The sequence below is a fragment of the Cibotium barometz genome, chromosome 3, assembly GCF_041138505.1.
Source record: "Cibotium barometz isolate CiBa-2024 chromosome 3, ASM4113850v1, whole genome shotgun sequence".
NCBI lineage: Eukaryota > Viridiplantae > Streptophyta > Polypodiopsida > Cyatheales > Cibotiaceae > Cibotium > Cibotium barometz.
The window spans coordinates 40,859,987-40,882,719 of record NC_141048.1 but is presented as its reverse complement, the minus strand read 5'-3'; the positions used below and the strand labels follow the sequence as shown (position 1 = coordinate 40,882,719).

The 22,733-nt window shown below is 39.8% G+C and overlaps 1 protein-coding gene across 1 annotated transcript; it reads left to right on the top strand.

Moving 5' to 3' along the window:
* Positions 1 to 18,780: 18,780 nt before the first annotated feature.
* On the top strand, positions 18,781 to 21,366 carry LOC147640067 (uncharacterized). The gene is made up of 9 exons (XM_086824487.1): positions 18,781 to 18,833; positions 18,945 to 19,037; positions 19,169 to 19,392; positions 19,488 to 19,539; positions 19,755 to 19,881; positions 19,948 to 20,287; positions 20,380 to 20,479; positions 20,608 to 20,889; positions 21,108 to 21,366. Exons 1-9 carry the CDS (start codon positions 18,781 to 18,783, stop codon positions 21,364 to 21,366), a joined length of 1,530 nt encoding a protein of 509 aa, XP_086680613.1.
* The last annotated feature ends 1,367 nt before the right edge of the window (positions 21,367 to 22,733 follow it).

Sequence of the window (22,733 nt, the reverse complement as noted above, 5' to 3'; positions counted from 1 at the left end):
CGTTAACAGATTTATCTTTGAAATTTTAGCTTGTGTGCCAAATAATTTATTGAGTTCATCCCATGCATCTTTAGGCCATTGTATCCCTATGATGTGATGAATGATTTCATCATTTAAACTGAGTGCGATAAGTCCCAATGCTTTTTCATTCTTGCTCTTCCACTCATTTTCCCCTCTCACCTTTGGGCATTCATCTCTTCCCTCAACTAGCCCCCACAGATTTTTCCTCATGAGAGCAAATACATGGTTTTTGTCTGCCATGTGTAAAACTGCTCCCCGTTAAATTTGGCTATTTCTTGTGCCGTACTCATGATAATGTGAAGGGGGTCTTACCTCTTGATCCGATTTCAAGATTCAAGGGCAGTATCTACCCTTTTACAACTCAATCTAGTGTCTAGGAGATGATTACAACAGATTTATCAGCATAAAATCACCAGAAATTACATTAAAGAGTGACAAAAGAGGGGGAGACAGCATGCGTGATAAGAGAGAGAGAGAGAGAGAGACAAAGGAGCATCCGCTTACAACATAGATTCCTGTTGCAATGTACATGAAGTTATCCACCACCCCAGGCTTCCTTATAATAGGCGAGTAGTGTAAAAGCTGGGGGGTGTTGAATCATTCCCAATTATACCACATATAAGTACAAATAATAGGGGTTGCTATATGTTACATATGCACAATTGATAGGGGCTACTATGTTTTATATGCACAAATGAGGCTTTTGAGATTACCTTGCGAGCTCATTCAGCAAAGATAGAAAATTTATTGCTTGTCGTACCATTAGTGGCTCTACTTTGATGGAAGTGGAAATGCGCAAGGCTACTGTTAAAATTACAGCAATGTAATGAGCTATGGTGGATCAAATGCTAGAATAACATCATTAATAAGATATTAGATGATAATTAAGACGTGATTAGTGAGCAATTAACTGATAGCTTAATGTAGACATGGATAATCAAAAATCAAAAATCGGCAAATTCTCATTAGGCCAATGCCTCAATTTATAGGGTTTACATCCAAGCATCCAATCCCACTGATTTCTCCTTGATTCACTCCACCTCTTTTTCTTGGTTCTCTCCACCTCTCCCAGAATATCTCCACACCTCCTAAATCTCCTCATGCTACCCTTTATTCTCTCCCAGTAGATTCTTCTCACCTTTTCACAGGTTCTCTTACATTTACAGATTCTCTTTTATAGCCTCTAGCCAAGGGCTTGTTCTCGCACACACCTTATTCACTAGTATATTTCTACACCTCCCCTCAAGTGAATACTCCTAGCACACCTGGACCCTATACCAAGTTTCCCTCTTACTTGATAGTCTGCAACCAGTGCCTCAAGTCCCTAAACTCATAGTCCTTGACACTCTCTCTCTCGATGTATCCAAGGCTACTAAAGTACTCACACATACATCTACCACATGGCCTACATCATCGGTGGCTCAGAGGTGGTTTTACTCTGTTGGGCCAGGTTACATTGGGTTGTGGGGTTTCTCTCTCTCTCTCTCTCTCTCTCTCTCTCTCTCTCTCTCTCTCTCTCTCTCTCTCTCTCTCTCTCTCTCTCTCTCTCTCTCTCTCTCTCTCTCTCTCAGATGATCTGACTCCACTTCCTTAGGAGCCTCCATGAAGTTTGCCGATGTTGTTCCTTCTCCACCCACTGGGTTTGCTGTAGCAATCTCTTGCCATGTGTCCTGGCTTTCCACAGTTGTGTGACAAGTGAAGGTCCTTCCTCCTACTCTGCCTCTTTCTCGTTCTCGTCCTCGAGAGAATCCTCCTCGAGTGAAGAATGCTTTTTCTTTGCCTGCTGCTATTCAGTCGAGCCATTTCTTCTCTTTTCCTCTACTCTCTTGCTCTAGTAGAGCTCCTTCTATCTCGTGTAGCTTCAATTCAGGTACATTCTTTAGGGTTGCTACAAGGTTTCCATATTCACCTTTGTCCACACTCTTCAGAAGCACTGCTAGTGCCTCATCATCTTCTACCTTTTTGCTAATAGCTGCCAGTTGTTGCTTAATGCTTTTATATCTATTTAAATGTGTGATTAAAGGTTCACTTTCCTTCATATCCAATTTTGTAAAATTGCATTAACAGATTAATCTTTGAATTTTTAGCTTGTGTGCCAAATAATTTATTTTCATCCCATGCATCTTTTGCCCCCATTGTATCCCTGTGTGATGTGATGAATGATTTCATCATTTAAACTGAATGCGATAAGTCCCAATGCTTTTTCATTCCTGCTTTTTCACTCATTTTCTCCTCTCATCTCTAGGCATTCATCTCTTCCCTCAACTAGTCCCCACAGATTTTTCCTCATGAGCAGATACATGGTTTTTGTCTACCATGTGTAAACTGCTCCCCATTAAATTTGGCTATTTCTTGTGTGGTACTCATGATAATGTGAAGGTGGTCTTACCTGTTGATTCAATTTCAAGATTCAAGGGCAGTATCTACCCTTTTACAACTCAATCTGGTGTTTAGGAGATGATTAGAATAGATTTATCAGCATAAAATCACGCGAGAAATTACATTAAATCAAGGGTAACCAATTTGTACGGAATGGTTGGAATATCAAACCATATTTGAATTGCAATCTGAAGTTATAGGGATCTGTATCAGATATGTGATGGTTAATTTGAACCTCAATTGCACCAAAAAAAGAGTGATTAGCATTGATTAATCACTGATTAGCAAATTAATCCTATGTTTTGTGTGCAAAAAATAGAGTATGCGGGGAGCCCAAATCTGAGGCCTTAGAGTTCAAATGAGCTCAAATCCTTTCAAGGCCATCAATAGCAATTAGTCTAGTAGAGGATTAAGCTAAGAAACACAAGATTTGACCAAACATTGAATGCTTAATCTCTGTTTTACCAAAGTCACTTGCAGATTTGATGAAGAGCTTGGATCTCACTATAGACTTGATCAAATCAAATTCTAACTTCACCATCTTGTAGAGCACCCTTGAAAACCCCTAGGGCTAAGAGGAATTAGACCCATTGCAACTGGAGAATAAGAGATATCATTTTTTCTCAGAAAAAATGGCGCCTGGAAATTAGCAAAAATCATGAGCTTTCTAGCCGGTTTGCTACGCTGATTCGCTTGGCTGGAGCACAGGCGAGATAGCTATGTATGGCTACAAGGGCTTGAGCTAATGTTGCTCTTGGAGGGAGATCAAGCCCCTCCACTGGCTGGGGGTACAGTGGGCTACTTGAAAATAACTAAAAAATGATTATTTCTTAATTATCTACTAATCCTAATTAGTTAGATAATGGGCTCATAAACTTGATGGATTCTAGGCTAGGCTCTGATACCATGTTAAAATTACAGCAATGTGATGAGCTATGGTGGATCAAATGCTAGAATCAACATCATTAACAAGAGATTAGACGATAATTAAGACATGTTAAAATTAGGCTCTCATACCATGTTAAAATTACAACAATGTGATGAGCTATGGTGGATCAAATGCTAGAATCAATATCATTAACAAGAGATTAGATAATAATTAAGATATGATTAGTGAGCAATTAATTGATAGCTTAATATAGGCATGGATAATCAAAAACTAGCAAATTCTCATTAGGCCAATGCCTCAATTTATAGGGTTTACATCCAAGCATCCAATCCCACTGATTTCTCCTTGATTCACTCCACCTCTTTTGCTTGATTCTCTCCACATCTCCCATAATATCTCCACACCTCCTAAATCTCCTCATGGTACCCTTTATTCTCTCCCAGTAGATTCTTCTCACCTTTTCATAGGTTCTCTCACATTTACAGATTCTTTTTTACAGCCTCTAGCCAAGGGCTTGTTCCCGCACACACCTTATTCACTTGTATATTTCAATAGCTACCACACACATGGACTTAATATTACCTCTTGAAGCTTGGTGCTCGGAGGATCTTTTGGCCTCTTTGGGAGTGGTGTTGGCTCTTGAGTATAGGTGGTGAGAGCTTTTTCAACTTCCACACTAGCTATAACTAGCACTAGAAGCAGACACCACCCCTAAACACCAACACACAAAAGCTGAAGGTCTTGGCTTACCTCTCTCCACCAGGACTTTGCTTAACTGTAGCTATGGACACCTCTTGATAGCTCCTGAATTGGACAATTTTCTGATTCACCCCTAAACACCAACACACAAAAGCTGAAGGTCTTGGCTTACCTCTCTCCAAGACTTTGCTTAACTGTAGCTATGGACACCTCTTGATAGCTCCTGAATTGGACAATTTTCTGATTCAGTCAGCTCCTAAACTCTTATGACCCTCTTGTTGACTCCGACAGCTTCTATTCTGAATATCTTTTTTGATTCAAACTGCTCCTAAACCCTTTTAGATCCTTCTCCTAATTCACACTGATCCCTTTTCTGATGTTTTCAAATCTTTAACACTCTTTTCTTCTAACAATTCTGATTCAATTCAGTAGACACAGTTTGTACTGGGGTTCAATCAACTTGGGTTTAAACAGCACTAATCTAAATGCCTTCTACTTCAAGTCTCATCCTATTACCTGTGTTCCTTCACTTCCTCTTCTAGTCAGCATCACTGATTCAATTAGTACCCTATCAGCATTGTTCCTTTGCTTCTCCCAGCAGTCAACTATGGTTCAGATAGCATTGGTCCAGCTGTATATATCCTATTACTTTCCTTTTTGGTTAGCTTTGTTTTGTCAACATTGATTTAGTTGGCACTGATCCTGACACTTCAGTCTTGACTAGCTCACAATCTAACTGTAACTGACTCAAACAAACTCAGATCTGACAATTCTTGACCTGACCAGCCTCTAATTTGTTAGCTCCTATCCTAGCCCTTCTTCCTTCAGTCTGTTCTAATTCAGATAGCACTGAGCTTGACTCTTCTTCCTTCAATCTATTCTGATTTAGTACTGAGTCTAACTCTTCCCCCTTGAGTCAACTGTGTATCTCTCAGCATTGTATCTGTTAGCACTGCTTCAGTTTGACAATTCTTAACTTGACCAACCTATAATTTGTCAGCTCCTATCATGACTCTTCTTCCTTTAGGCTATTCTGATTCAGATAGTACTGAGCCTGACTCTTCCCCATCAGTCAGTTGTGTATATGTCAACACTGCTTTAATCAACATTGATTCTGACAACTCTTGTGCCCCCCTGACTCTTCCTCCTTTATTTAGCATTGAACTTGTCAGCACTAGACTTGTCTCTTCTTCCTTTAGTCTCCGAACTGAACTTGTCTGAGCACTGAACTTGTATCAGCACTGAACTAGTCAGTATTAACTTAATTCAGCACCTATTTTAATCAACCTAACTTGGACTAGTCCTACTTCAGACAACTCTTAAAGGACTTGCTGTGTGCTAACAGTTCTGACCTAGATAACTCTTGATTTTGGCACTTCTCTTAATTCTAACCAATCAGCCTTGGTTCAGTCACATTGATTCTCCTCACTCATCCTATTTCACTCAGCACTAATTCAGTTAGCATTGACTCCAACACTTCTTACTTCAAACAGCTTAATTCCACAGAACTCCCTGATCTAGATATTCCTGATCGGGATACTTCCTTGCTCTGACCAGCTATAAGATTTCCACTCTCTAGACCGTCTTCTTAGGCTAAATTGCTCTGATTTACCCTTTAACTGATAACACATAAAGAAAAACCACAAGCAACTAAGTCCACCCTGACCCAATAGTTCCTGCCTTATAGAAACTCAAAAACCAACACAAACTTGACATTCTTGATAACCCACAAGCAATATTCAGTATGAATCAGAGCTACTCTTAGAGAAGGTAAATAAATATGAGGTAGTCCACCTCGTTGACTAGTTAGCAGATTTAAACTTAACAAGGTTTGAACAACAAATCATAACAAAAAGAAATTCTTCTTATTGTACTGATTACACAGATCCTGTATCTCAAATAAACCCACACAGTGAAAATAAAGAGACTCTCTCAACATATATGCTTAAATGTCTTACAAACAAAGCTTACAACATTTCTCTCACTCTCTAGCTTCACTCTTTTTTGTGTTCTCCTCTCAAGCCTGTATTCTCTCTTCTCCATTCTTCCATACTCTCTATTTCAGCTACACGTTTGTGCCAGCCCCAAGGCACTATCTAAAAAAGAAAAAAGGGTTTCCAAAAAAACTACATCATGGACCCCCTGGAAGATGGTACATTCAAGTACCATTCCCATCATCTGCATCCACAAACCAATCTAGCATCACATCAATTTGATCATCAGAATCCCAATTGATTGGTCACAGTCTATGGGAGTAGGATTTAAGCCTTCAACACCATTAACTTTCCTTTTGTGCAAAGTACCATCTAAAGTTTCTAAGTAATAATAACCTGTAGGGAACACAGAGTGAACCCTGAATGGACCATCCCACTTCTGCTAAAACTTCATATCATGTCTATTATCCAACTTGTTATTATAACTTGTTATTATAACTTGTTATTATCCAACTTGTTATTATAACTAAGCACTAATGTCCCCTCTTTAATGCCCTTCTCTCTTGTGAACTGTTCATCAAAATTCTCTTTCCTTTGTTTGCAAGGCCTTTACCTGACTCATGGCATCTTGCCTTTTCAACTTCAAGTTAACCAAGTTAAGCATCATGTCTTCTTTCTCTTCTCCAAGTACAACACTAATCTTCTTGAGGTACCATAGACTAGATACCTCCAATTCCATACGGTGTAAAGCCTCTTGTCCATATACTAACTGAAATGGAGTAAATCTTGTAATTTGTTTGTGAGTACACCTATCCAAAGCTTTATCCCAATGCTTGGGATTACCCTTAACTAGCTTAGTGATAAGTTTACAAAACAATAGCATTTACTTTCTATACTAGCCCATTGCTCTGAGGGTAATAAGGAGTCACATGCCTATGTATGATATTAAGATCTTTTACTGCTTCATCCAGCTCTTCCCCAACAAACCCCATACCATTATTAGATACAATCTCCAAAGGAGCACCAAACTTGTAGCAAATATGAGTCCAGATAAACCTGTGGACATCCTTGCATGTGATCTTAGTAGTAAACATAGCTTCAACCCACGTAGTCATGTACCGCACACCAAGTAAAATATACATTTCTTGTTCTCAGTCTTAAAGTAATGGTCCTATAGCATATATGCCCCATTTTTTGAAAGGTCCCATAGTAGTAATAGGCTGTCTTGGTGCATATGTAAGTCTCCTATCCCTCTGCAACTTGGCAAGCATGGCATGATCTACAACAATGCTGCACATCAACATGCATACCAGGCCAAATATACCCAATCTGTAGAATTTTCTTCAATGTGAGATCATGAGCAAAATGGCCACCACAAATATCATCATGCACACCCTTGAGAATTTTGGGAATTTCATCCTTGTTGGGCACCCTTCTCAAAATCAGATCTGAACCCTTTTTATATAACAACTCTTCCAACCAAACATAAGATATAGCCTTTTTGGTGGCGAACCTGTACCCTTTCATTTTAGAGCAATTAACAAGGTACTCACTGGATTGTAAGTACATCACAATGTCATGAAGATATTCCAAGCCTTGATATCTAGGCTCCTGAAGATAAACTTTGGATAGAACCCAAACATTTCTGGCACCTTGTTCCATTGATTGCTTGGCCAAAGAATCAACCTCTTTGTTTTTAGTCCTTGGAATATGTATCAATTGAACCTCTTCAAATGAGTTAAATAAGGCTTTAACTCTTCTGACAAGCTGTTTCAAATGGTCAGAGTTACATGACCAAATGCTCAACACCTGCTTAACCCATAATAATGCATCCCCTTTGACAATCAGCCTCTGAGTTCCTTGTCTTTTGCATTCCTCCAAAGGAGGTATACCAAACAACGAGCGAGTAGGTGAAATTTTAAATTAAGGTTCCTATGGACCAATAAGATTCATCCAAATGTAGGGAGGAGATAAATAGAAGAATAAAAGAAAAATCCCCCAAAAATGAGTAAATACTCACATAAGATGAAGAGTTGACTAAGGACAAGGTTAATAGTTAAAAAAGAGAGATATTTAGATGAAATGATGCATTTTTGATACCTCAATATGAGGGAATTTCCCTCATGAAGGAGGCGCCTATTTCACATGTGTGGGAGAGTTTTAAACTCCCAAATAATGAGATATTTTTATCTCTCCTCTCTCCTGTTTCAACTAGATCCAAAAAGTGGACTAAACTGACCCAAAAATGGTCAAAAATTGACCAAACTGATCTGGAAAATTCTAGAATCATTTGGCTTGGTTAGAAGCTCACTTTTTCCTATAAATATAAGCCTTTCCCTTTGTTGAAATTCAATAGTGTTTTTGCACTGTTACCCTACTTCTCTTAAGTGTGCCAAAAACTGTGAATTTTACTCATAATTCATTAGTTTTTGACCTTCCCTCTTCTAAAAGATTGGTGGCCACTCTTGTTTCAAACAAGAGTAGAACCCTCAAACCATCAAGCCAAAGGAAAGCTCTCAAATTATCCATGTAAGTTGGAGATTCTTCTCTTTTCTATTCATTTTATGGTTTTTATGGTTTTTTATGATTTTTGTCTTCTCTAAATTGAAAATGATGTTATGCCTCATTGAAAAAAGGCATTCCCCTCTCTTCTTTAGTAAATCCAACCATTCTTATTCTAGATAATGATTAATGAATAAAATCAAGATTCTTACAACATTTCCCTCTTACTCTCTAGCTTCACTCTTTTCTGTGTTTCTCCTCTCAAGCCTGTATTCTTTCTTCTCCCTTCTTCGCTTCTCTTTATGTTAGTTGAAAGACTTTTGAATAGGAAAATCAGGATGCGCCTCCTTCCTTCCTTTCTAAAAGAGATTGTCACACGACGCCTTCAACCTCCCCATTCTCTTTCTTTTCTTATCGCCCTTCATTCTTCTGGATCTTTTACGTGCATCTTCATGAACAGCTTCCTTTTAAAGAAGGAACATACATGATTTATTCATTTATCTATGCTCACTTCCCCGGTCGACTGAAAGGTGTAAAGCTACACATTTGTGCCAGCCCCTAGGCACTCTCTAAAAGAGAAAAAAGGGTTTCCAAAAAAAATTGCATCAGCGGTAGTAGCCATTGCTATCTATTCCTATTGAAGCTTTTGGTGTGGCATTGGAGGTACATCTTTGGCGTGCCTTTGACTTTGGGACCCTGTGGTTGCAGGATTAGGGTGCCCAATTTTATCCACTCAAGCACCCTGTAAATAGTTTAAAAAAAACAGGCATTTGTTACCTTTAGTGGCCAATCTCTCCTAAGCTAACAAAGGAATTTCCTTTCAAGTTCTTTTGTTGGAACATCACATGCAAAGTTTAGAATGTAGTTGCATAATCTGATTAGCATTAAATAGTCGAAAGTCCTCATTTCCTTAGGTACAACGTCAATGTAGACACCCTGTCCCAAATTTAGACGGATTCCATAAAATACTAATATCTTTTACATATAAACTCATATGAGATTCCCACTTTGGACATTAAATCTTCACTTAATATAGAGCTTAAATTGCTTTTTTGAGAAAATTTTAAGCTATTTAAATATTTCAAGGTCTTTAAAGTGTTATAATATATGTCACTTTTCGTGCCCACAATATCTACCACTTAAAATGCTCAATCGTATAGATCAAAAGAGTGTTAGATTGTGAGACATGAGTAGAATGTGGTGGTTAGTCAAAATTTCAAATCCAATGGTTGGATTTTTAATGATATCTTTTCCAAAATTCTTCCAGGTTATCAGAAGGCTTGCAAATAATAATAATCTAATTAGTAAAATTACATTTCTAAAGAAAATAATCAAAAACCTATAGGGACTAGCGTACTTGTAATGGTGCATCTATGGAAAAAAATTGGATCACTCTAAGAATGAAAAGATCAAATTTTTATCATTTCAACATATTTTTGATTAATTTTTATTAATTAGACTAATTTATATTAATTTAAGTTTTACTGGGTCACATGTGTATGTTCTATTAGTTTCTTGATCTCATTTGAGGTACCCTGCCTCCCCAAATTTTCTCTCCAAGAATTGTCCCAGTCTAACATAAACTCGACAAAACTGAACACCCTGATCTTGCAACAACCCATTGATCTGCACACCCATGAGAATTTTGGGAATTTCATTCTTGTTGGGCACTCTTCTCAGAATCAGATCTGGACCCTTTTTATATAACAACTCTTCCAACCAAACATAAGATATAGCCTTTTTGGCAAACCTGTACCCTTCCATTTTAGAGCAATTAACAGGGTACTCACTGGATTGTAAGTACATCACAATGTCATGAAGATATTCCAAGCCTTGATATCTAGGCTCCTGAAGATAAACTTTGGATAGAACCCAAACATTTCTAGCACCCTGTTCCATTGATTGCTTGGCCAAAGAATCAACCTCTTGATTTTTAGTCCTTGGAATATGTATCAATTGAACCTCTTCAAATGAGTTAAATAAGGCTTTAACTCTTTTGAGATGACAAGTTGTTTCAAATGGTCAAACTTACATGACCAAATGCCCAACACCTGCTTAACCAATAATAATGCATCCCCTTTGACAATCAGCCTCTGAGTTCCTTGTCTTTTGCATTCCTCCAAAGGAGTTATACCAAACAACGAGCGGGTAGGAACAAGTGAGACAAAGTCTAAGAAAACCCCGTCATTTCGAACAAAATGTACATTGCATTTTGGCCATGATAACATGCTAATAGAGAGGACTTTATAGAAGTTATGCAAGCTATATCTCTAATATATAGTAGAAAAATAGTGACCATGTGTATTCTATAAACAAAGCCTGTCCATAGAACTTATGGGTGGCCTACCTCAAAATCCCATGACATTAATGAGATCCTCTACCTTGTTGATTAATGGATGCACTTCATGGCCATGTAAGTTGTAGTAGTTGTGATAATCCTCTCTCTCTCTCTCTCTCTCTCTCTCTCTCTCTCTCTCTCTCTCTCTCTCTCTCTCTCTCTCTCTCAAACTAGCTTTTGTCGATCCAAGATGTGCATACACTTGACTCCATCTATCCAAGTCAACACTACTACAGGGAAACACTATGCACATATCATCCATGTTTTGGGGCAAGTTGCAAGTCTACCCTTTAGAGGTCGAGGGTGCCAGCAGCAAGCTTGGCTTTGGTAGGGCCTAGAAAGGGCCTCCCAACCTTTCACGACCTACTCAGGGAGTTGTAAATCTCCAGTGGCCCTAAGAAGCAATGGCATTAGGATTGAAAAAAAAACACGATAAGAGTTGTAGGCGCCAGTAGCAAGAGGGGCCTATATGGAGATGTAAAGGAAATATTTCCAAGAGCGCAACTCATCAAAATGTTTGGGGGTAGGTGTTAGACGGGTTATGGGAGTCAACACTGATTCAGTTAGTTTTCACCCTATATCAACATGGTTCCTTTGCTTCTCCTAGTCAAATATGGTCAGAAAGCATTGGTCTAGTTAGCTCTATATTCTATCACTTTCCTTTTTAGTCATCTTTGTTTATGTCAACATTGATTCTGTCAGCATTGATTTGACAATTTAGTCTAACTGTATCTAACTCAGATTCAGATCTGACAATTCTTGACCCGACCAACCTCTAATTTATTAGCTCTTATCCTGACTCTTCTTTCTTCAGTATGTTCTGACTCAGATAGTTTTGAGGTTGACTCTTCTTCAGTCTGTTTTGATTCAGATAGTACTGAGCTCGACTCTCCTTCCTTCAGTCTTTTTTGATTCAGATAGTACTGAGCTTGACTCTTCCCCCTTAAGTCAATTGCGTATCTGTCTCAGCACTACTTCACTCTGACATTTCTTGACTTGACCAACGTCAAACTCTTCTTCCTTTAGTCTATTCTAATTCAGATAGTATTAAGCTTGACTCTTCCCCCTTCAGTCAGCTGTGTATCTATCTCGGCACTGCCTCAGTCTTGTCGGTGCTGATTCTGAGTATAGCTCTTGTGCCTGACTCTTCCTCCTTCAGTGAGAGCACTGAACTTGTCTCTTCTTCCTTTAGTTGGCACTGAACCTGTCAGCATTGACTATGTTAGCACTGACCTAGTCAATGCTAACTTTATTAGGCACCTATTTTGGTCATCCTAACTAGTCCCACTTTAGACAACTCTTAAAGGACTTGTTGGCTACTGCTGCTGCCAGATCTGACCCAGATAACTCCTGAGTCTGACCCTTCTTCTCCTTATTCTAACCAATCAGCCTTGGTTTAGTCAACACTCCTCCTCACTCATCCTATTTTAGTTAGCATTGATTGAGTCAACATTGACTCTGGCACTTCTTACTTCAAACAACTTAATTCCAAACGGCTCCCTCATCTAGATACTCCTGATCGGAATGCTTCCCTGATCCAAAAAGCTACAAGATTTCCTCTCTCGAGACCCTCTGCTCAGAATGAATTGCTTTGATTTATCCTTCAATTGACAACTCTCATAAAGACAACTCACAAGAAAAAACACAGGCAACTAGGTCCACCCTGACAAATAGTTCTTACCTTAGAGAAACTCAATAACCAACACAAACCTGACATTCTTGATAACCCAAAAGAAATATTCAGTATGAATCAAAGAGACTCTTAGTGAAGGTAAATAAACATGAGGCACTCCACACTTGTCGATTGGTAAGCAGATTTAAATTGAACAAGGTTTACCAAACTGTAACAAAAAGAAATTCTTCTTATTGTATTGATTACACAGATCCGGTATCTCAAATAAACCCACACAGTGAAAATAAAGAGACAACATACATGCTTAAATGTCTTACAAATAAAGCTTACAACATTTCTCTCTTACTCTCTAGCTTCACTCTTTTCTGTGTTTCTCCTCTCAAGCCTGTATTCTTTCTTCTCCCTTCTTTACATCTCTTTATGTTAGTTGAAAGACCTTTGAATAGGAAAAGCAGGATGCACCTCCTACCTTCCTTTCCGAAAGAGATTGTCACACGATGCCTTCAACCTCCCCATTCTCTTTCTTTTCTTGTCGCCCTTCATTCTTCTGGATCTTTCAGATGCATCTTCATGAACAGTCCTTTTAAAGAAGGCACATACATGCTTTATTCATTTATCTATGCTCACTTCCCCGGTCGACTGAAAGGTGTGAAGCTACACATTTGTGCTAGCCCCTAGGCACTCTCTAAAAGAGAAAAAAGGGTTTCCAAAAACATTGCATCACCGGTAGTAGCCATTGCTACCTATTCCTATTGAAGCTTTGGGTGTGGCATTGGAGGTACATCTTTAGGTCTCCATTCCATCTATGGTTTGGCATTTGTCTTCGTTATAGAGGCTTGGGGTGCCTTTGACTTTAGGACCCAAATATAGGGGTTCCCTAAGCCTTGAGCTTCTAGCAACTTTCTTAGGATTCAAGCAAGGTGTGGCTACTAGAATGGAATTAAAGTTAGGGCCACCACTTATTAACGTTCTTTGGCTTAGGTGGTGGTGGTGCTATCGATTGGTTTAAGGGACCCATACAAAAGGGTTTCCTACATAGTAGCCCTTGAGTTACTAACATCAGTCAATCCAACGCTCATCCAATGGGGCTCGTGTTCTGGGTAAAGCTTTGTTGCTTGGGGCTCACAATTCGCATACTTGTGACACTTCAATAGTTTGTTGCTAATTGTTTTCTTGGGTATTATAGACTCCTTGTCTAGCTAAAGTGTTCTTGGATATCCACTTATTCTTGGGGCCTCTGGAACAAAATGAAGTCATTGCCAATCACCTCTTAAAAATATGTTGACCCATTGGAGAAACACTTTGGCCTTTCTAAAAGTTGTCCAACCACATCTAGCACTGTGGGTTCTAGTTGGATTGGTTGGATCTAAAACTGGCTCTTTCGATGGTCTTTTGAGAATGGTCATGCGTTCAATCAATACTTTACTAATTTTGTGATTGACTCTAGTAGAGGAATAGGATATGGGTGCTTTTTTTGAATAGTTCATCCTGCAAGCTCTTTGTAGGCTTATCACTCACTTGCTTCCTCTCCAACACCATTTTAGGATACTCTTTGAGTTCCTTTGGGAGGTTAGTATAGTCAATTGGTCTCTTCTCCTCTCACGAAGAGATGGCTTGAGTGGGAGATCATCCTATTATTTCCCCAAGGGAGGCAAAGTTTTAGAGCTCTTGTTCAAACCTCTTTTAATATTCACCACATCATTATCTTTGATAACCGATCATGTGTTTTTGTGCTCTTCAATGCCTTCTTCAAGAGAGGAAGCTTTGGAGCTCTCATTTTTAATCTCTTTCAATGGTCATGATGTTAGCTTTGTGCTTCTATGTTCTATTAGGGGTTAGTCTAGCCTTCTTAGGGGCTACCTTGGTCTTCTCTCTTAGGGATTTTCATGGCCTTGTGAAGGGCTACCTTGGGGCTTGTGCCTTGGGCTTCTTTAACTTCTTATTTTAAGGTTGAAGCTAGGGCTTTTTGCTTATCTGTAACCTTGGATGTTTCCTTGTTGGGATGTTGCTGCCGTTGTATTATTAGAATGTATTCAAAGCCCTCTTAAAAATATTATTTAACCTTCTTAAATAATTCATGGATGCCTGTGGTATCTTTACACCATGCCAAATCATGTTAATATCGTGGGTGATGCTATTTCAAATCTTTATACATTCGGTGTCTATTGATGTATGCTTGTGCCTTTCTATGATTGTTACAATTGGTTTTTGTATGGCAGGGTGATTCTTGGAGTACTTGCGGCTTTCTATGATTATTAAAGTTGGTTTGTATGGCAAGGTGGTTCTTGGAGTACTTACCCTTGATGATGAACGTGTGTGTGGTGATGGTTTGTATGTCTATTTAATAATTGTTTACAAATTTATTATTGTATATTTTATAAGTGAAGAGGACTTAGAGGATTTAGCCGAAAGCACATGTTATTATTTTTGGAAGACATTCATTATTTTGGAATTGATTTTTGATTCCATGCATCCTTGAGGCTTGCATGAAATCCACGCAACGCCCATGTCTAAAAACCAAGTCACATTCACATATCAAATTGGCCACACAATTAGGAGGTCACTCCAAGTTATTTGTGAAGATGGGTATGTTACATCCTTCCCCCCTTAAAGAAATCGAGATGTCCTCATCTCGTCATGAATTGGGGATAATCTTTTAAGAGTGTAGCTTCATCTTCCCAAGTTGCATCCTCTTCAGGGTAATCTTTCCACTGTACTAGATATTCTACAAGAGTTCTATTTCAAAGTTGCCTTTCCCTAGAATCTATGATGCTACTAGGCTATAATTCAAGGACTCCTTGAGTAGGGATTACAACTTGTTCATCATCAAGAATATGATCAAGACTGGGTACATATGGTTTTAACAAACTTACATGAAATACATTGTGGACTTTGATATGGGCTGGAAGTTGGAGTTTATAGGCACTTTTACCTAGACACTTGATAACTGTATAGGGACCACTATACCTAGGGCTGAGTTTCTTATATTTCCCAAGTGATAGAGAACTTCGTTTGGGTCGCACTCGTAGAAGAACTCTGTCTCCTTCCTTGAAGATCCTTTCAGACCTCTTGGTGTCAGCATAATGCTTTTGTCGATCTTGGGCAGCTTTAATATCCTTTTGGATTGCCTTGGTTTGTTCCTCCATCTCTTCGAGCATTTTCCTGGATGCCTCAACTCTTATGGTCAGATCAGAGAAATTTAGAGGAGACAAGCATTCTTGCCCATAGAGTGCTTTGAATGGTGACATTCCTATGCTCTGATGATGATAAGATGCATTGTAGGCAAATTCTACCAGAGGAAGGTATTGAATCCACCTTCTTGGTTCCCGTCCACAACATGCTCTGAGAATGTCTTCAATTACTTGATTGACTCTCTCAGTATGGCCATCGGTCTCTGGATTATAAGCTGTGCTAAAGCAAAGTTGAGTTCCCAGAGCTTGAAATAAGGACTGCTAGAACTTTGAAGTGAAGTCAAAATCCCAATCACTTACTATCCTTTTTGGGAGACCATGAAGTTTGAGGACTTCCTTGATGAATATTCGAGCAACATCAGAAACTTTGAAATAAGGACTGCTAGAACTTTGAAGTGAAGTAAAAATCCCGATCACTTACTATCCTTTTTGGGAGACCATGAAGTTTGAGGACTTCCTTGATGAATATTCGAGCAACATCAGAAACTTTGAAGGTCTTCTTCGCTGGTATAAGGTGAGCTACTTTGGTAAGTAAGGTGAGCTATTTTGAAGGTCTTCTTCGCTGGTATAAGGTGAGCTACTTTGGTAAGTAAGTCCACTACTACCAAAATGGAGTCATATCCTCCTTGAACAGTGGGGAGACTTGTGACAAAGTCCATACTAATGCACTCCCACTTCATTTGGGAATATCCAAGGGTTGAAGTTTTCCAGGCATCTTGACCCTTTCAGCTTTGATCTTTGGCATGAGAGACATTGCTTCAAGTACCGAAGGACATCATTTTTCAAGCCTGCCCAATGAAAGCTCTTTCTTACGGCATTTAATGTTTTTGCATAGCCTGGGTGTCCTGCAGCAGCAGGACTATCATGAGCTTCATGGAGGATTAGATTCTTTAAAGCAGGATCCTTAGGGATACATAGCCTATGATTGAAGTAGAGGCTTCCTTCATGAGTGGAGTATTCCTTGATTAGATTCTTCTCTTTCTCTGAATTTCTCCCTTTTTCTACTAACTTCATCATTCTCTGATAATCTGGATCATGAGATGAGACTTCTTCCACCTTGACTAGTATGGGATTATTTGGCATTGAAATTGCACTCAAGAAAGATTTGCGGGGTTAAGTGCATCTGCTACCACATTATCTTTCCTAGGGCGAAATTTGATGTCGAAGTCATATTCTTGTAGAATTTCAATCTCCTTTGCCGCATATTGAGGTTAGGCTGGGTGAAGATCCACTTTAGACTTTTGTGGTCAGTTACAAGCTAGAATTTGCCTCCCAAGAGATAATGTCTCCATAATTTGAGGCAATGAACAACTGCTAAGAGCTCCAAATCATGGGTGGCATAATTTTCTTCATATTGCTTCAGAATGCGGGAAGTATAAGCGATTGGTCTTCCTTCTTGGCCTAAGACACCACCAAGTGCTAGACTACTAGCATCAGTAACCACTTCCTTGGTGAAATCAAGAAGTTTCAGGACTGGGGCAGAAGTAATAATGACCTTGGGCTTATCAAAACTGTTTTGATGGATTGGCAGCCACACTATTTTGCAATCCTTCTTAAGAAGATCCGTCAAAGGTGCAGCTACCAAGGCATAATCTTTGATAAAAATCCTATACCATCCTGTGATTTCCAAAAACCCACGAACTTCACGAACTGATTTAGGGGGTGGCCACTCCAGAATATCCTTGACCTTGGCGGGGTCTACTGAAATGCCATCTTTGGAGACGATGAATCCAAGATACTCAATTTGATGAGTAAAGAAGGTACATTTGCTCTTCTTGGAATAGAGTTTGTGTTTGCGCAACAATTGCAGAACTCTACGCACATGCTCCTCATGCTCTTCCATTGATTTGGAGTAGATTAAGATGTCATCAAAGAAAACAAGCACAAATTCATCCAAGTAAGGACGGAATATATCTTGCATTAGGAAGTTGAAGGTTGCAGGAGCATTGGTTAACCGGAATGACATTACAGTAAACTCATAGTGGCCATAACAGGTATCGAAGGCTATCTTGGGTATATCTGCTTCCTTGACCCTGAACAGATATTACTTGGCCATGTGTTTGACCGTGCATATGTCTACATGGATAACTACTTTCCGAATAATCTAGGGGCCACCATGGAGTCTAGTTTGTTGCAAATGCTCCGCACTGGGAAATACTACCCATCTGCACACTGGATCATTCCTAAAGTGGGGAATGGAATGGATAGAAAAAAGGATGATGTTGTTTGGAAAGTGATGAAAATGCCTCATATCACTCAGTCTACTGACGTTGATGAAATTTTTTTCATGGATCGTCTAGATTTCAAGTACTTCTCATATGTAGATACTGCTGGAGTTGAAGATAAATATCCAGAGAATGATGATGGTAATCCAGGATCAAGAAGAAACCCTATCCTTGTGGATAGTGATGAAGATGTTTGCAATGAGCATGTACTGCATGGCAAATATCGCTCTCTTTGGGACCCCCCAAATATGAGGGAAGCAATAGAAAATGGTCATGATTTTGTATCTTTGCACCCCAGGAAGCAAGTGGAAGATACTATCTTTATGTAAGAAATTTCAAGGGATACGTATGACTATTTTTCGAATATGTATTTTCATGGTCATGTTTTATAAACTGTCACGTTTAAATTCCCACTATTGTTAATACAAAAATATGTTTTTTGTAATGAATTTAACAAATGTACTTTTTTTCTCGTGTTTTATACATTATGTTTAAGTCATTTAACTCATTTTAGATTTATGATGACATGTTTTATTTTTAATTTTAATGGTTTTTAAAATCAAGATTGTAAATTATTGTTATTTATTACTTACCTAACTAAAGTAAGATTGGAATTACTTTGTAATAACCTTAGAGGTTTAAATTACTTTGTAATAACTTCAGTGAAACAAGGGTTGGGCAACAATTAATTAATGCCCAGTGGTTATTAATAATTAATGACAAAAAAACTCATAGATAGGGTGCTGGTGGAGCCACCGGAAATTTGAATGACCAGGTTCTAAGTTTACATTATTAGGGCATGTTCTCACGCGGCTTTGGTGAGAAACCATCGCTCGATTCAGTTCATGAGAGTCTTGAAATTATGGCTCTACAAAGACTGACGAATGGGCCAAGATGGGCGCCATCTTGGCTGGAAGCCCTCGCACAAAGGCGAGGGCAATTCTCTCGCATCTCTTCCAGTTTTCGGCCATGGCAGGTGCTCCGGACAAGATTAATACTCTCATCGCGCGGGAATTCTCCTTGTAAACTCTCCATCCCTCTGAAGATTCCCGACTCGCACACGCCTTGTCTGCTCCAGCCTCCATCAAAGTTATTATTTATTTTGAGCATGTATCAGAGCTCTCTGGTTCGAGTGATTTCTCTAACATCAACCTCGAATGTTGCAGCGTGCAAGAGCTCGTCTGGTTACCTCCACGCAGAAATCCTTTCCCTCGCTGTACAGACAAGTAGGTGATGATGGAATCCCTTTCTTTTCTGATCAAATCGTCGTGCTGTAGGGAATTTTGCACTCTTTTGGAACGAATAAGAAGAAAATGAAACCAGGCATAGAGTCGATAATTCCGTGGAATTTCGACAGGATTGTGTCGGATTTTCGGCGACTTGAGGTTCTGTACAGGCGCTATGGGAATGTTCCGTTAAAGGCAGCAGCAGGAGGAGGTCGCATTAACACAACCAGCCGAAGTAGACTAGCAGCCGACCATGCGGTATCCATACTGGAAGCGGATGCCGAGCGATTGATCAAGATCCGGCGCTCTCTCTGCAAGCAAATGCTGTCCTTGCAGAGCTCCGATTCTCAAAGCGGTAAAGTCTTTCCTTAAACTGACCGATCAATTGTTTTTGCGCACTTTTGGTTGCCTGTGATTGGCCTATGGCCTGATTTCAAGCGTCTTTACCAGATTTCGAGCGTGACGCCGAAGCGTTGATAATGCAACACCTAGAAAACGCGTGGTGACTATGTTTTCTTCCGATATTTGCCCTCGGTTCATTAAAAATTGCATTCGATTCCCCTCTTTTTACTGAAAAATGGCATGCGATCCCGCGGAGAATTTGCATCGAAGTTGAGAAAATATGTAATGCTGCAGTAATTATTACGGTTCTTTGTCATTCTCTCACTCAGAGATCCCGTAACGGCGCCCCCTAATGGCGACTGTTTACGTACGCAGGGGCGCTTGTAAGCATACTTCAGTTGAAATCTGGGCAAACAAAGTTAAAACAGTCGACTTCCAGGCACTAGACGCGGCTCTCCAGCATCGTATTGACACCTTTCTAGTCAGTCGTTTCAATGATCATGTAAGGCCCTGGGGTGATCTGTAAACGCCTTTAACTCTATTAACTCTCTTGAGATCCTGTTAACAGGTGGCCAGTGAGTTCATTCTCTGTGCATTCTACTGTAGTTTGTTTTTATCGAGAATCACCATGGATATTTTGCAGAATCTGCAGCAAAGTGCAGAAGTACATGGTTATGATGCACCTAACGTAGGCCCTCATCCTGCGAGAGCAAGGCAGGCACGTATGAAGAAGTTGGAGGCGTCCTCTGTAAGATGCAGCAAAGCTGAAAAATTTCAAACAGGCTCTTTTCAGGCTGCGGCAAGCGACAGTAGCTGTACTGGCACTCAGAGTGTGAGCGATGCAACCAGTCTGCATGATGATGAAGAAGATGATGACGATGATGTGTCAGAAGTGGACTCTAATGAAGGTTAAACATGTCGATTCTGAAAGCAAAGCATACTAATTGTGTTATCACGGCCAGAAGAATTAGTTTTATCGATCACATTGTGGAATGATCAGGTGGCCTTTCAAGCCATAACCAGGGGCTTCCTCTCATGCTCATCTCAAACAATAAAGTCGGGCATGAAAGCAGATCAAATGTCTCAATCACAAACAACAGGTTTGCAAAAAACTCATCCAAAATAAAGCATTGTGCTATGCAATATCCATCTGCCAGCAATAGCGCAATTTCTTAGCACATTTCAAACGGGACAATGAAGTTATGAACCATGATAATGATTCGATCAGAAGGGACCAGCCTGCCCATCTGGAGATGACCATGAAAGCCAGATTATGTGAAGAGAATTGCTGGCATATTATTTTTGGTCTTGTTAACCATGACCAGTGCAAAATCGCTGTCCACTCTCTCTCCTACTGGTCCCTGGATGAAGCCTCGGAAGTTTCCACCATAAAGTGGCCAAAAGGCGGTGTGATTCTCAAGGAAACACCGTCTTTTCTGTGCTACAGTTGCCAAGTGCGTTGCAAGGGCCTTGCTGATTCCCCCAGGGTAGCCTTCAGCTGGCAATACAAGTAAGGGCTTTGCAAGAAGTTGTCGGAACTCTGATTCTCAAAGTAGGGCCTTTTTTTCCTCCTTGAAACACTTGTTGATTTGCTCGTCTGGCATGGCATTGAAGCTAAGCAGATCACTTCAGAAGCATTCAGCTGCACTAAAAGGAGGGGCCAATGAGGGAGCTAAGGTGGAGAAATATCTTTTCTTTTGGTATCTATGTTGGCTTTTTTTCATGCAGATTGCAAGGATTAGCCTATGCTCATGAACGCATGCTGACTTTTCAGGATACAGCTCTTATGTCATCGCAAGAGCTGGAAGCTACTGCTGTAGTTGGGAAGGAGCTGTATGATGACAGTAGTACTGCGCTAGCCAAGATTGATGTGCCGCTTTCATCGCAACCGCCTTGCCAAGGAAGCAGGGATCCGTTCTACAAACGGTTGGGGAATTTTCTCCCCTGGAAGGACTGTGGTAAGAAAGCCAAAGGGAACGGAGTGTAGGTGGCCTTCCAAGACCGATAATGTTTCTCACGCCAGCCAGTCGAATAGGGTAATACAACAACTATCTGCAAGCTGCAACACAGCCCATAAGACTTTAATCATCTGACTGGTGTATGCCACTTCGATCTCTGGTGAATACGTCGACAAGCGCTGTAATTAAGCAGCACTGCCAAAAGTTTAGGGCATTTCTCGCTGAAGGCCTGCAGGAGGCCAAGGGGTGCGCTTGGGATCATGGCCCTGTGAGCTCCCAAATGCCTACATGGGAGAGAGCCAATTCCACAGTTACGTGGTCAGTACACCTATTTGTCAAATACGGGATACAAATTTTGGTAATACTCAGACAAGAAATATAAAGCAATATTTTGGCTCAGCAAAATTTACAAGAGTCTTTTCGTAAGTGGTTTTAATGCTTTGTTGTAGTGGTTGTTAGTAGCAGCACTTTTTCCGTTGCGTGCATGTAAAAATTCATGAATTCTGTAATCTACATTTTGGTACACCATTGCCTAGCTGAAACTTCACTACATGAACCTAAGCGTATATGCATTTGTGCTTCCTAGTATTATATATATTTCTTGGTAGCTTTAAAGTTTTAAGATAAAATCAGAATACACAAGTTATGTTAAAATCAGAAAACATTTTGTGGGTGCGAATGTAAAAAGAGAAAGAGGGGGACAGAGAGAACCAAAATAGGGGGTATCATCTTATTATATAAAGGAAGAGTTTCACAAAGCTGCCACATGGGAAGAATTTGAATTTGAGAAAGGGGAGGATGACGTTTGAGGAGGTTCACGAAGAATTTGAATTTGGCAGTCTCAGAAGACATGCAAAACACGGGTCCGCCCACTAGTAATTACAATGGGCTGGGTTACTTGGCAACACATTTTACTTGGAGTTGCACCCAATTGGCATACAAAATTGTGGAATGTCGTTAGAGCAGAATTCTTATGGACCATCTAGATTGCGAGAAATCAAAAAGGGTTTAATAATGTGTTCATAGATGTTATTTGCTGCTTGAGAGAAAACTTGTGTGTGCAAATGAAGCTGGTGGTGACACCAAATACAAAATCTGGGAAGTATGCTCAAGGACAAATGAGATGGAATACGCCATGAAGACACTAATTGTGAAAAGACAATGCAACACTCAAATCGCACAAATTAGAGAGGAATCTAGCACGGAAGCTGCATTATTGGTAGAGGACAAAAAGAATCTCAGAGGATGAGGTGCATCAACTAGGCCGGTTCATCCTAGACCGTTTACTACTTTCAAAACTTTAGTCAGTCTGTAATGGCTCCCTAAAGTGATCATTGATAATAAGTTTACAAGCTGTGAGTTACTTCTCTCGTCAAAAAGCTTTTTTTGTAATCCT

Coding starts and splice junctions, on each gene's coding strand:
- LOC147640067 (XM_086824487.1), top strand. CDS start 18,781: ATGGCAGGTGCTCCGGACAAGATTAATACTCTCATCGCGCGGGAATTC. Junction 19,540..19,754: donor CAACACCTAGAAAACGCGTG/GTGACTATGTTT, acceptor TTACGTACGCAG/GGGCGCTTGTAAGCATACTT. Junction 20,890..21,107: donor GCCTTCAGCTGGCAATACAA/GTAAGGGCTTTG, acceptor TTTTTCATGCAG/ATTGCAAGGATTAGCCTATG.